Below are 12,036 nucleotides of genomic sequence, written 5' to 3'. Positions count from 1 at the left end.
GTTTATGTTAATGCAAATATTTTGTTAACCCATTTTTTATTTATACAATATGGTTAACCCAATTTTATGGATGATCTTTGGTTATCCAATATAACAAAATGTTTTGGTTTATTATAATAGCCATCTCTATTTTGTACGTTGATCTTCAAAAATTAGTAATATTAATAGGATTTAATTGATATGCACCGACGGTGTAAAATAATTTTACACTGTCAACCAATACCAATCATGTTTTCCGCCACTTCACCCCACTTTCTTGACATGACATGACAAAATGATAGTTATTTATTGGACGATCGTGTAAAACTATTTTACACCGTCAGTACATATCAATTAAACTCATATTAATAACGGATGTGTTTAGAAATTAAATTGGATATATATATTTTTTGTGAAAACCTAATAATTTGCATAAGAACTTATTTTTAGGGAAAAAAAATCTTCAATAAGACTTATAATTAGGGAAAAATAGAGCACTAACACAATTAACAATGTTATTAACCCATTTTTCAAGTGTATATTTTAACACAGATTTGCATAACAATGATTTTCAAGTGTAAACAATAAAATGGAGTGAAATATTATTATTTGTTTGTCATAAGTTTCTACTGCTTGTAATTATTTAAAACGGATTAGTATCTTTTAAATTAGTTAATCTTTTGAGTTGAATACTTAGTCTTAAAAAAAATTATTCGAAACATGTTAAACATTAAATATAAATATATATTTATTTTTCGTTTAGATTCAAACTTTGATTCACCATGTTAGTAAGAAACTAGTCTTACTTTGTTAAATTAATAAAATATTTTTTTGTAATATGCTGTTTGACAATTAATATATACCATAATTGCTCATCATTAAACTAGACAAAATTTGTCAAAAGAAATCAAATAAATTTAGATAAGAGAGATTAGACCATTTATTGTGATGAGGTTTTGCTTGAATGGACCACTAGGCTATGTTTTTATAGTGATGTTAGTGATCATTGCTAATGTTACAAGTGTGAAGTCTCTTTCTCAACCTTTTCAATATTCCTCTCCTTTTTCATCCATCATAAAGGGGTAGCTTAGGGTCATTTTATGGCTCTAAATACATTTGCATCACTTTTTTAGTAGTGTCTTCATAGAACTGATTTTTTTTTCTTGTATTTTTCTGAAATTTTGTTGTTCTAGCATTGTTTTGTTTGCCATCTTGGTGCAACATTGTTTGTTTTCCTTCTTGTTATGGTGTTCATTTGGTTATGAATGACAACTTCAATCCATTACATATTCAATTAATGACTTTGACGTCATACTTTAATTTTTCACATTTGTAGTTATTTTGCCGTAATATGCTGTTAACTTTGGTGTTGTGAGTTTGCTGGAAGATTGATCTACTTTTCAGTTTTAGCGATGTTGAACTTAGATAATAAGTCATTATCACTATTCTGCAGCATGATTCTTCCAACTATACCAAACAGATCTATGCACATTCACAATCACAATCATCCTCAAAGCCATGTTTAGAAAACCAACTTGGCATTTGCACACATCTTATTATTACAAGAAGCAAGTAACTAATGAGAAGTTCTAACTACCATCCATTTACAAATAACTGAGTGTTATATCCAAACTCAGTAAGTAAAATGGATTTGGATTTGCTTCATCACAAGTTTACGAATTCAGCACATCGATGACTGTTGGGTCGAGATTGGACAGTGCAGAAAACATGCATATTTTGAATTTTCTAAAACTCTAAAACGTGTGGTCGAAATCTAGATCGTCCAATCCTGAAACAAAGGTCATCGATGTGCTGACTGCATGAATGCGTGGAATTTGTGACCGCAGCAAATCCAAATCCAAGTGAAATTAGATAAGAAGATGGATTAAACTACAATGCACACTCATAAAATTCACCACTTTGTTGATTTACATTTTGCAGATATTGCATTTCCTTGAAAGTAAGGCATGAAGGTTGTTACAACTTCTGCATAGGTTGGTCTCTTGTAGTCCACCGCCTGTAATCGGTTATTAGCCAATTCTGCGATTAGTTTTTCACATGGAGAAAAATAAATACTCGTTACGAGTCACGTTTTTTGTAACTAACCTGCTCAATAACTTCTTCAGGGTTTGCCCATTTCCACTCTGCAAATTCGGGGTCTGCTTCACCGGTAGCTAAGTTGATTTCACCCTCATCTTTTGTTAATCTCATGAGAAACCTATTAAATGTTCATCATAAGTATCCGAAACACGGGTTTGGTAGAAATAGGATTAAAAATATGGAGTTAAAGCACTAACAAGAAACACAAACTTTGTTAGTGGTACGATCATAGGAACTTGACATTATTTTTTAAGCATTCCTTATATATTTGTTGATGACTTGAGTTATATTGCTACGATATTACTAGACGATGAAAATAGACCGAACTAAACGGGAAATAAAGTGATGATTGTGAATGAAAACGATCATATGATTGACAAAAATTTAGAGATATGGCTGTAAATTTTTCAGTACTTTTGAATATTGTCTGAATTCTATCTAGTAAGTCAAGTATGTGGGTTATGTAGAGCAAATGAATAAAATTCACACCATTTCTGCGCTTGTCCGTGCCATTCACCTCCCCAGAGACGATTGACTTTAGCCTTCACAGCAGGAGGGAAGTCATATGTCAACCATTTATCAACCTGTAATGCACAAATTCTGTCAAATATACGTAAAGATTTACATCTACCGAGCTATCACAGAAAGATCAAAGAGTTTCTTGCTTCTCAAATACTCTCTCCGGTCCTTATTATAAGAAAAACTTTGTTTTTTATGTTTATAGAATGTTTGGTGTATCTGATCAATAATATGGACTGGATACCTCAAACATTTTATGAACCTAAAAAGTAAATTTTTTCTTATAATAAAGACCGAAGATAATACTATTGTTAATTTTATTACACAATGATAAAAACTACAATGAAGTAAGATGCCATTAGACTAGACGTATGTATTGCAGCAGAAAAGAAAAGGTTTCGTACGAACCTCAGCAATTATCTCGGCTGATACAATTCCAGTTTCTTCTCGAAGTTCTCTAATAGCAGCAGATTTCGGTTCTTCACCTTCTTCAATACCTCCCTGAGAACCCCAAAAGTACAGTCAAAAAATTGCTCTGCAATGTTTTCTCATTAAGGTTATTTCAGCTTAAACCTTTTAGATTTAAGTTTTGCCAAGTAATTTGAATATATGTTAATTATATAGTACTATATAGTATATAATGTGAGGTCACCTGAGGCATTTGCCATGCTCCTGGAACATTCAATCTAGAAGCCACAAATATCTGGAAAAAAATAATTAAAATAATGATTCCCCCTTCCTCATAGTCATAATAATGAAAAAAAAGTTATAGAATATATAAGAATTGAAAAAAAAAAATATGGATTATTTAAGTTAAATTTATAACATACACACAATCTAAAATTTCAAATCTAGACAAAGAAAACACTTTGCTTTTTCAAAAATTACAGAGTTTATTTTAATAGTTCACTTATTTAATATTAGAGTCAATTCCTACTTAAAAGCTGCTAAATTTAGATCTATAAGCACTCTTAAGCAGTAAATTAAAAAAGACAAATTAGCATCCTAGAATAGAAATCAAACCAAAAAAAGAATTATAAGAAAATTAACAAAAAATAATTTAATTTCCCAGCTTTAGTAGAACAGAACCTATAAAATCTACAAATAATATGTACAAACACATTACATTAATATTTGACCGTTAAAAAAAAAAAAATCAAAACAGAGCAAAAAACCAAAACAGAGATTCTCATGAAAAACATTATTACCTTAATTAATTTAAGAAACCATCTTAACTAAATATTTATTTAATAAAAATAACAAAAGAGATATATAAAAAAGAAAGAAAAAAGAAAAAGTAGAAGAGAAACCTGATCATCAGAGTTGATGAGACAGACACCAACGTTGGGACGGTAACCTTGTGGAAGATCTTCCATGAGTTGTTAGTTGTTATTGTTGGTTAGAGAGAAGTAGAAGATGAAGAAGAATTTTGAGAGGAAAACAAAGTGTGTTGGAGATGATGATGATGAGGTGTGAATGATTATTGGCAGCAACAACACAAGTGGATGCTATGCTGTGCTATGATGTATTGTGAAAATGTGCTGTGTGTGCGTTGAGGATTTGGTGTTTCTTTGGGAATAATAATATTATAATAAGAAAACCACTAATAAAAGATTTTTTAGTTGGTGTAATATGCAAGATCCACGTTTGAACAATGTACTCTCACTTATTCACTTTAAAATATGAAATTATAGTCATCAAACTACTTGACAAAAAAAATTCATGGTAAGAGATTCGAGGAATTATTCTTTGTAGATGTGAACAGAAGAAACCTGATTTATGCAAAAAGAAAATATTGGCTGGTGAGGTGAAAGCTCGCCTTTAGAAGTCAGTTGGTGGAACCAGATTGACAATAGTGAAAATTTTGTACTTTGGCCGGACAAAAATTCAACTTTTTGTACGAGTTGTCTAAAATAACAAAATAAATTTGGTAATTGCTCTTCTCGTTTTGAATTGCTTATAATTCTCTAATTCATCGGAAAATATCTTCGGATAAAACGTTAGCAAAAGATATACTATTCCTAGTATTCTCAATCTCATAGCATCCATCCTATGTATTTGTGTGAGTAATTCATAAGGCGAACAAACAATTTATCCATCAAACATTATCTTTTACTAATCAAATAGATATAATGTATATTTGGTATCAGATGTTAGACTCATGGTAATTCATTGTAATTTTGCCAAAAGTTGCAGATTTTGCGAAAAATCATAGAATATAATTTCCGCAAAATTATCGTAGTTCATCGTAATTCTGATAGATCCACGGCAATGCTTCAAACAAAGACTTATCTTAACACAAAAAAAATAAAAAGAAGAATGACGCAATATGATTAAGACTACATTGAGTTGAGTCAGAAAGACACGGGAGGGTGGAGTTAAGCGACCTTTACGCCACAAACAACACAACACACACACCACTAACCAACAAAAACAACCCAGTGGGGTCCACCACATTAGGAGTTGACTTTCTATACATATGATCAGATTATATGGAGTCAGATCCAAGAAGAAAGAAAGAAAAAGAAGAATCATTTGGTTTCATTTTTAATCATTTTTCTTCAAAGTGGGTAGGGTAACCAGCACCATAGTACAATTAATAAATAAAGTCAGTTTGGTTAATTGAGGTAACATTATTATAAGGACAACAACCAATTAAGTCCAATTCAATTGAGGTAACATTATTATTATTATAGGGACACCACCATAGTACACTTACACTTCATTCATTTCTTACACCACTTAGCTACTAGACGAGGTTTCCAGTGTCTTCCACACATTCAGATTATCAGTAGTCATTCCATTAAGAATTTAATAGTTTGTACTATTTAAGTTTAGTATTTTAAATTATATTAAATAAATTAAATAAAAAATAAAATATCTTTTTAAAAAATTATTAGACACATTCATTCGGCCAAACAAGCGAATTTACCAAATTTCGAATCTACAAATGAATTGATTCATTTTTACACCTAAATACGCAGATTCGTACTCACGAATTTGATAACCTTGAAACTAATATAAAGATAAAGAAGTGTATGACAATTAAGAAAATCCCTCCTTAATACTCTTTTTATCTCATACTGAGTTATACCATTTGACAATATTATGTACTACTCACATATAAGATGTTAAATTTATTTCAATAAATTTTTCAAAATTATAAATAAATTTTTAGAAAATAAAATTGTAAAAATAGCATTCACTGTCAATAAATTTATCCAACTTTTTATAATTCCCTTAATTTACTCAACGAAGTCTTATATTTAAGGACGAATATAGTATATATTCTAGAATGCCGTAAATGATAAGTACTCCCTCCGTCCCAAAATAAATGTCAATGCACAACTTTAATCATTAATATCTTAAATTATCTATTATTAAAAATTATAAAAATTATATATTTTAAAAATACTCATCGTGACAAATAAAAAATCTCATATGCTAATATTTGCATATACATATTAATGGAAAAATACAGTTAAAGGAGATCATATAAATAGTAGACAAAGTAAAAAAAAAAATAGGTCATTTATTTTGGGACTGAGGAAGTAATGGTTTTGGGTTGACAATGAAGCATGTACTTGGTTTTCGAAATTCCATTTATTTTAAATTCTCTAACTCTCTAAAAATTATTTCTGGTATACATAATTTGGAGATTGGAATAAATAAATATCAAATGTACAAAATTATCAAACACACATAATTCAATATAACTCTACTTTTCATTTGCAAATTACTTTCAGTAGCAAATCTGTACTATTTTACCATGTTTTCTTAGTTTAACTTAATCATACTTTATAGTTCATTCAAAAGTCTAAAAAAAAAAGTACAAACAAAGTGTGACTTCTATCTACATGCACCAATTCATATCCACAAATAGTGTCTCCAATGCACGGTAAAAGTTCTCTTTGGGTAAAGGATTTTAAAAGCTCCCAAAGATAAGACAAATTTACTTTTACACATGAACTGAAAGCAACTTAAATAGTACACCATCAAGAAAAGACATACCACACTACCAAAAACTTTCTCCCACTTGTGTTTCAAACTTCGAATCCGGGTAGCCATAAAAAAACTACAAAAATTTGCTCGAAGGAGAGAGAAGGATGGAAGAAGCTTACCACTAATAATTACTTCCTCCGGTTCTAAATATAAGGAAAAAAGAAATCATTTTTCAGATTAAAAGTGATTTTTTGCTTATATTTGGAACCGGAGGGAGTATATGCTACAAAGAAATTTTGAACCTGCTAGCAAACTAATGCCAGAAGCCAGATTTACACATTTCTTTCCTCGCTTCATATTCAATGGTGAACGACAGCTTATGGCACGACAAAATCCGCCCTATAAATATCGTGTTGTGGCCTATGGCAGAAACATGACAATTACAGTAAGTGTTGCAGCCTATGGGAACTAGCAAAAACTCCAATATGCCATAACACACAAATTCTGCTATGCCATAAGTTCATAACACGGCATCGTTCATGACAACATTTCGACAACACTGCTAAAAGTTAATTTCCCGTCTCTCAGCAAAAAAACTTCCCATAAATGTTTGGTCATGCAAAAGGGCAAGCCATACTCCAGTATCAGCTCCTTCCTCAACAGTATTGTTCCCTGCAAAACCTGTTAAAGCCGTCTTCACCCAACCCGGGCAACAACAGTTAATATAAATCTTCTGGTCTTCTGGTCGCTCAGAAAGCTTCCTTGCCGTAAGCCTTGTATAAGCATTAACAGCAAGTTTTGACACTGAGTAATCCGTGTATATTTGAGGCCAGCCACCTGATGTCCAACTTCCGTCTTCTACTTGTTGTAAAAAAGAAGATAGAGTCCTGTCAATTAGCTCCTCCGAAAGGCACTCCACATCACTCAGTTGCTCCCTTAAGGCTACATTGGAGATTCTCTGTCTCACAAGTAGGTAGCACATTATCAGTTTTACATTTTGCTACAATATATGCAATTCAGACTACAGCTTGTGTAACCATCTACTTCACCATATCAAGTAATTTATGTCAAAAAGCAATTTTGGGGGATAATACGAAAAGGAGTATTTCAGAACATGAACATTTATTTGTGAAAAAATTGTTTAGTTTAACACCGAAAAGAAGACAGTGAGATGCATTTTTAACTTTGAAGAAGACAGACGAAGCCTGAGCATGAAAATGAAAGAATGTTGAGAGTAACCAAAGATCAAATGTTTTATAAAACTGTTTATTCATTATATGAATAGAATACAATTTTTGTGTAAACGATTTTTACTTACATTTCGTCTTCCATTTAGTCGACCTAGACGTGAGCTTACATTTACAATCCTAGCACCAACAATGGATGGTTTCATCAACGGAATAAGTGCTTCAGTGATATTCTTGGTGCCATAATAATTTGTTTCAATAACCTTGCGAGCATTTTCAACAGAGTTGTCAGATCCAAGATTGAAATTAACGCCAGCATTGTTTACCTGCCATTAATGATAACGGTTAGAAGCATAAAATAAAGAGATGTGTTACACCACTATCTACAAACCTCCCAATAACATGTAATCCATAATCTTCCGCATTTAATTACATGTTCACAATATTTAGATCAAATGTGAAAAAAGAATCTAAAGCAACTTGATTTAGTGATATAGATGATAAAGTAGACAATCAAAGAGCACAAGTAATCAAAATGGATAAACTCTATTACTTTTTCAATTAAAATCAGACTACATGGAAGAAAGCACAGTTTAGAAACTGACCAGAATATCTAAACCACCATAATTTTCCTGCAACCACTCAACAAAGTTGTTGATGGATGAACCGTCGACTATGTCAAGTGGATGATAAACCACATCCAAACCACCTTCTTGCAAAACTCTAATTGATTCAGAACCAGCAGTAGCATCTCTTGATGTCAGTATAACAGTCAATCCATGAGTAGCAAATTGTCTACAAATCTCAAACCCAATACCTCTGTTTCCACCGGTAACCACAGCAATTGTTTCCTTTGACCACCACCTACATATACTCAGAAGTCAGAATTGACGGAAAAAACTAGAATTAGGTTCAGAGAATAGTGATCTTTTCAATTCCTAACTATCACATGTATGAATGTGATTCTTGTGAATGTATCCGCTGGCCATTTCATTTATTATTGCCACAAACACTCCAAAGTAAATGCAAGGCGAGTGGTCGTCTGACTACTCGTGGAGTCAAGATATTATAAGTCGATTGTTACTCAAACAGGCCGGAACGATCCCATCGATCTGCCACGAGCATAACAATACCTCCGTCAGGATTGAGTCAACAATCAACCTCGAATGGCCATACACACGGCAGTGGACTTCACCTCATTAATGCAACTACACGAGTCATTCACACTATAACCACTTACGAGTTATGACACTAATGACTGCCGGTACGACCTTGTCGTTTACTATCTCATTCCTGTTAACCAATACAGAACCCCAGCATTGTCATAACCATAATTCACTTTTCCAACTATCACAATACCTTCCTAAGGTCCCTCACTCATGTACAAAGACCATCAACTTTAATTTTTCCTAACATCATGTATTTCATGTTTATGACCAAGTCACTTACATTAACCCTAGCATGTTACTATCATACATTTTACATAAATCACATAATATCACATCAAAATTCCAGTCTCATATTCATGTTATTCACACATAGTCATATTGCAATCAAATAACACTAACCATTTTCTACCAAACACAAAATTCTAACCGTCAGCGAACACTTCACTTATCAACCTATACGATGAGTGCTAGCTATTGTTAGCTACACGCCCCTAGTAAGGCGTGGTCACCTTACACATTACTATAATGCAAATTATTCTAACTACCGCGGTGAACACTGAGTCATACCCCCACCTGAAAGCTGAAACACATCAAGATCACACGCAAGCAGTATGGAAGTATATTCCTACAAGCCAACAAAATAGGCCTACGGCTTTGAAAGTCCAAGAGTATCTGCACTCAGACAACCAACATAACAAATATGTCCTGGCGGAACAAATTTCACCCAGAACATATTTACACTACCAAACTAACTAGGGTTTACTAAGACACATAAAATAGATTTTAACATATTTCAGTGTTCTAGAGTAGATTGAATTTTGCCTCCATAATACATTCTAATTTGAATACAAGATTTGAAGATTTTGCCTTTAAACCATAATATTTACCCTCAAACTTATTGTTCAATTCACTTTTATGTGAATTTATCCAAACATTTCTGTTCAACTCACTTTTAACTAAAATCAACTTATTCAGGATCAATTTTCATCACTGCTGAACCAATTCTACTTTAAAGTAGAATCATATTTTAAGTGTAAATACACACACATATGTTTTGTGAGTCCACAACTAGAATCAATTCTACTAAACAGAAAAATTTACAATTTCTCTTCTCTCAAAATAAATTTTACAGACTAGACAGTCCACTACAAAATTGATATTGAAAACTCAAAAACTCACCCAAGGGCATTTGATTAAAATCAATTTATGTGGATTGAAACATGATATCAATTGTATGCAAACAATGATGGTTTGTAAAATATTCGCACTTAAACTTAGAATTACAGGCTGGCCAAATATACAGCTCGAAATACTCCGAGGCTGAGTGCAACTATTCCCTCACATGGAACATTTGGACATTCACTTAAAGCTAAATGCCAGTTTTGTTTTTTTTTTTTTTTGTTCTCATTGGGTTAAATTGAAGGTGCATAAATTTGAAGGTTTGAGGTAAAATCTTGTCACATTAGCACACATCAAACATAGAAGAAAGAAAAAACAAAAGTTGAAAAATTTATAACCAACACTTAAAGTTGAAAAATTTATAACCAACACTTAAATTCCAAGGGTTTGATCTAGAGTGGGGCATGAAAAGGCTTGTATTCAACGAGCCCCTACTAGTTGAGACAGCTGTAATTTCATTAATGAGACTTTGTTTGCGAGTTTGGAGGGATGGGGAGGGAGGACAGGGAGAAATATAGAGTTCATTCATAAATGAACCCCCCTCAAAGCTCTCCCCTCCGAAGTCCTCTATTCCTTCCACCCGGTCCCTCCATTTTTCCAAAACCTCCTCCCCCTCCCCTCCGTTGAACCAAACTGACTCTAAGGGTTCACTAAACTATCATCCTATGATTCCTATCTACTTGCACAAGCACTTTGGGAGAGTTTATGGAAACAATTTATGATATATCTGTAAGCTATTTTGAGCTTATTTCCATACGCTCTTCAATATATCTTATGATATATCTGAAAGTGAAATTAGAAACTGAAATATAAATAAGAATAGGAGGAAAATTGATTGATATACCTTTGTTGATCGGAATAAGGAATGGACCTTAAAAGCTGTATATCTTGAAGTCTCTTTTCTCTGCGTTCTTTTGCTTTCTCCTTCTTCTCCTTCTTACCCATTTCTCCTCTTTTTCATTCAGCACTGTGATTGTACAGCAACCAAGAATCACTATTGTCACTGTAAGTGCAACCACCGTTCACAAATTGTATTCATGACTCTTGAAAAGAATGAATAGGAGATCAAATTATCTACAAATATAATAAAGTTTATAAATATGATGAAATTGAACTGAAATATTTATATTCTGCAATTTTTTATTTTTTTTACCCCAAAGTTATTATTTAATTTTTACACAAAATTAATTTTTATACACACATTATAATCAAATTAAGGGTTTGTGAAAATAATTTATGCAAATAAAAAAAATTATGTTAATTCACAGATAAAAATTGTATTTTTATAATTTATTTTTTATAAACTACTTTGAAAAACGTATAATAATGAATAAAAGTTATTTATTTAAATAAGTTGTTTCACATAAACTCAAAAATAACTAAATTCAAATGGAACGTAAATATTTGATTGGCTTTAGAAGTAATGTTATTAAAGTATTAGATGTGTGTTTGTACTTTGTACCATAAAAATTAAAAAGTATTACAAGTGTGTTTTTCTCCAATGAGGTCGATCATGTTAATAAAAAGTTTTTTTGGTGTATAAATCTTAAATAAAAATGATGAAATTATTAGGTCAGATTCATTTAGAAGTATACGTTGGTGTGTGGTGATTTCAACTCGATTTGTTTTGAGGAGGAGATGAGGGTAGGGTTGTCAATTTGCATCTGGTGGAGCAGATCCCCGCAAGGATTGTCCCGTTCGGAGCTCCGAAAACAAAGATTTTATTCTGTGGGGATGAGGATGTAGGCAAAAATTCCCCCGCATGCACTTCAGGGTGGGGATCGGGGACGAAACATCCGTCCCCGCGGATTCCCCGAATCCGTCCATATACACACTATATATATTATTATTAATAATATTAATATATATTAAATGTTATTTTTTTAATGAAAAGTAACTGAGGAGTCATCCATTATTTTCTCCACTGATTGTTCGCTAATTTCAAGTGTTCAATGCGTATT

At 32.2% G+C, this 12,036-nt stretch overlaps 2 protein-coding genes across 2 annotated transcripts; both read right to left on the bottom strand.

Annotated features, from left to right (window-relative positions):
- Positions 1-1,500: 1,500 nt before the first annotated feature.
- LOC123902629 (nudix hydrolase 25) lies at positions 1,501-4,177 on the bottom strand. The gene is made up of 6 exons (XM_045952400.1): positions 3,909-4,177; positions 3,251-3,301; positions 3,007-3,099; positions 2,569-2,663; positions 2,086-2,197; positions 1,501-1,996 (listed from the first exon to the last, which is right to left on the bottom strand). Exons 1-6 carry the CDS (start codon positions 3,972-3,974, stop codon positions 1,892-1,894), a joined length of 522 nt encoding a protein of 173 aa, XP_045808356.1. The 5' UTR covers positions 3,975-4,177; the 3' UTR covers positions 1,501-1,891.
- A 2,127-nt stretch (positions 4,178-6,304) lies between these two features.
- Positions 6,305-11,124, bottom strand: LOC123897153 (carbonyl reductase [NADPH] 1-like). Its single transcript, XM_045947674.1, has 5 exons — positions 11,061-11,124; positions 10,920-11,025; positions 8,333-8,591; positions 7,859-8,053; positions 6,305-7,498 (listed from the first exon to the last, which is right to left on the bottom strand). Exons 2-5 carry the CDS (start codon positions 11,018-11,020, stop codon positions 7,103-7,105), a joined length of 951 nt encoding a protein of 316 aa, XP_045803630.1. The 5' UTR covers positions 11,021-11,025; positions 11,061-11,124; the 3' UTR covers positions 6,305-7,102.
- Between the last annotated feature and the right edge of the window lie 912 nt (positions 11,125-12,036).

Source organism: Trifolium pratense, linkage group LG1 (genome assembly GCF_020283565.1).
Source record: "Trifolium pratense cultivar HEN17-A07 linkage group LG1, ARS_RC_1.1, whole genome shotgun sequence".
In the NCBI taxonomy this organism is placed as follows: Eukaryota; Viridiplantae; Streptophyta; class Magnoliopsida; order Fabales; family Fabaceae; genus Trifolium; species Trifolium pratense.
This window is presented reverse-complemented; position numbering and strand designations above follow the sequence as displayed.

Bases quoted from the DNA above. Each gene is read 5' to 3' on its own strand.
- LOC123902629 (XM_045952400.1), bottom strand. From the start codon at position 3,974: ATGGAAGATCTTCCACAAGGTTACCGTCCCAACGTTGGTGTCTGTCTC. The intron at 3,100-3,250 runs GTGACCTCACAT...TGGGGTTCTCAG, and splicing joins GAGCATGGCAAATGCCTCAG to GGAGGTATTGAAGAAGGTGA. The intron at 1,997-2,085 runs GTTAGTTACAAA...AACCGATTACAG, and splicing joins CTGAAGAAGTTATTGAGCAG to GCGGTGGACTACAAGAGACC.
- LOC123897153 (XM_045947674.1), bottom strand. From the start codon at position 11,020: ATGGGTAAGAAGGAGAAGAAGGAGAAAGCAAAAGAACGCAGAGAAAAG. The intron at 8,592-10,919 runs GTATATCAATCA...GAGTATATGTAG, and splicing joins CCTTATTCCGATCAACAAAG to GTGGTGGTCAAAGGAAACAA. The intron at 8,054-8,332 runs GTCAGTTTCTAA...CATTAATGGCAG, and splicing joins ATGGTGGTTTAGATATTCTG to GTAAACAATGCTGGCGTTAA.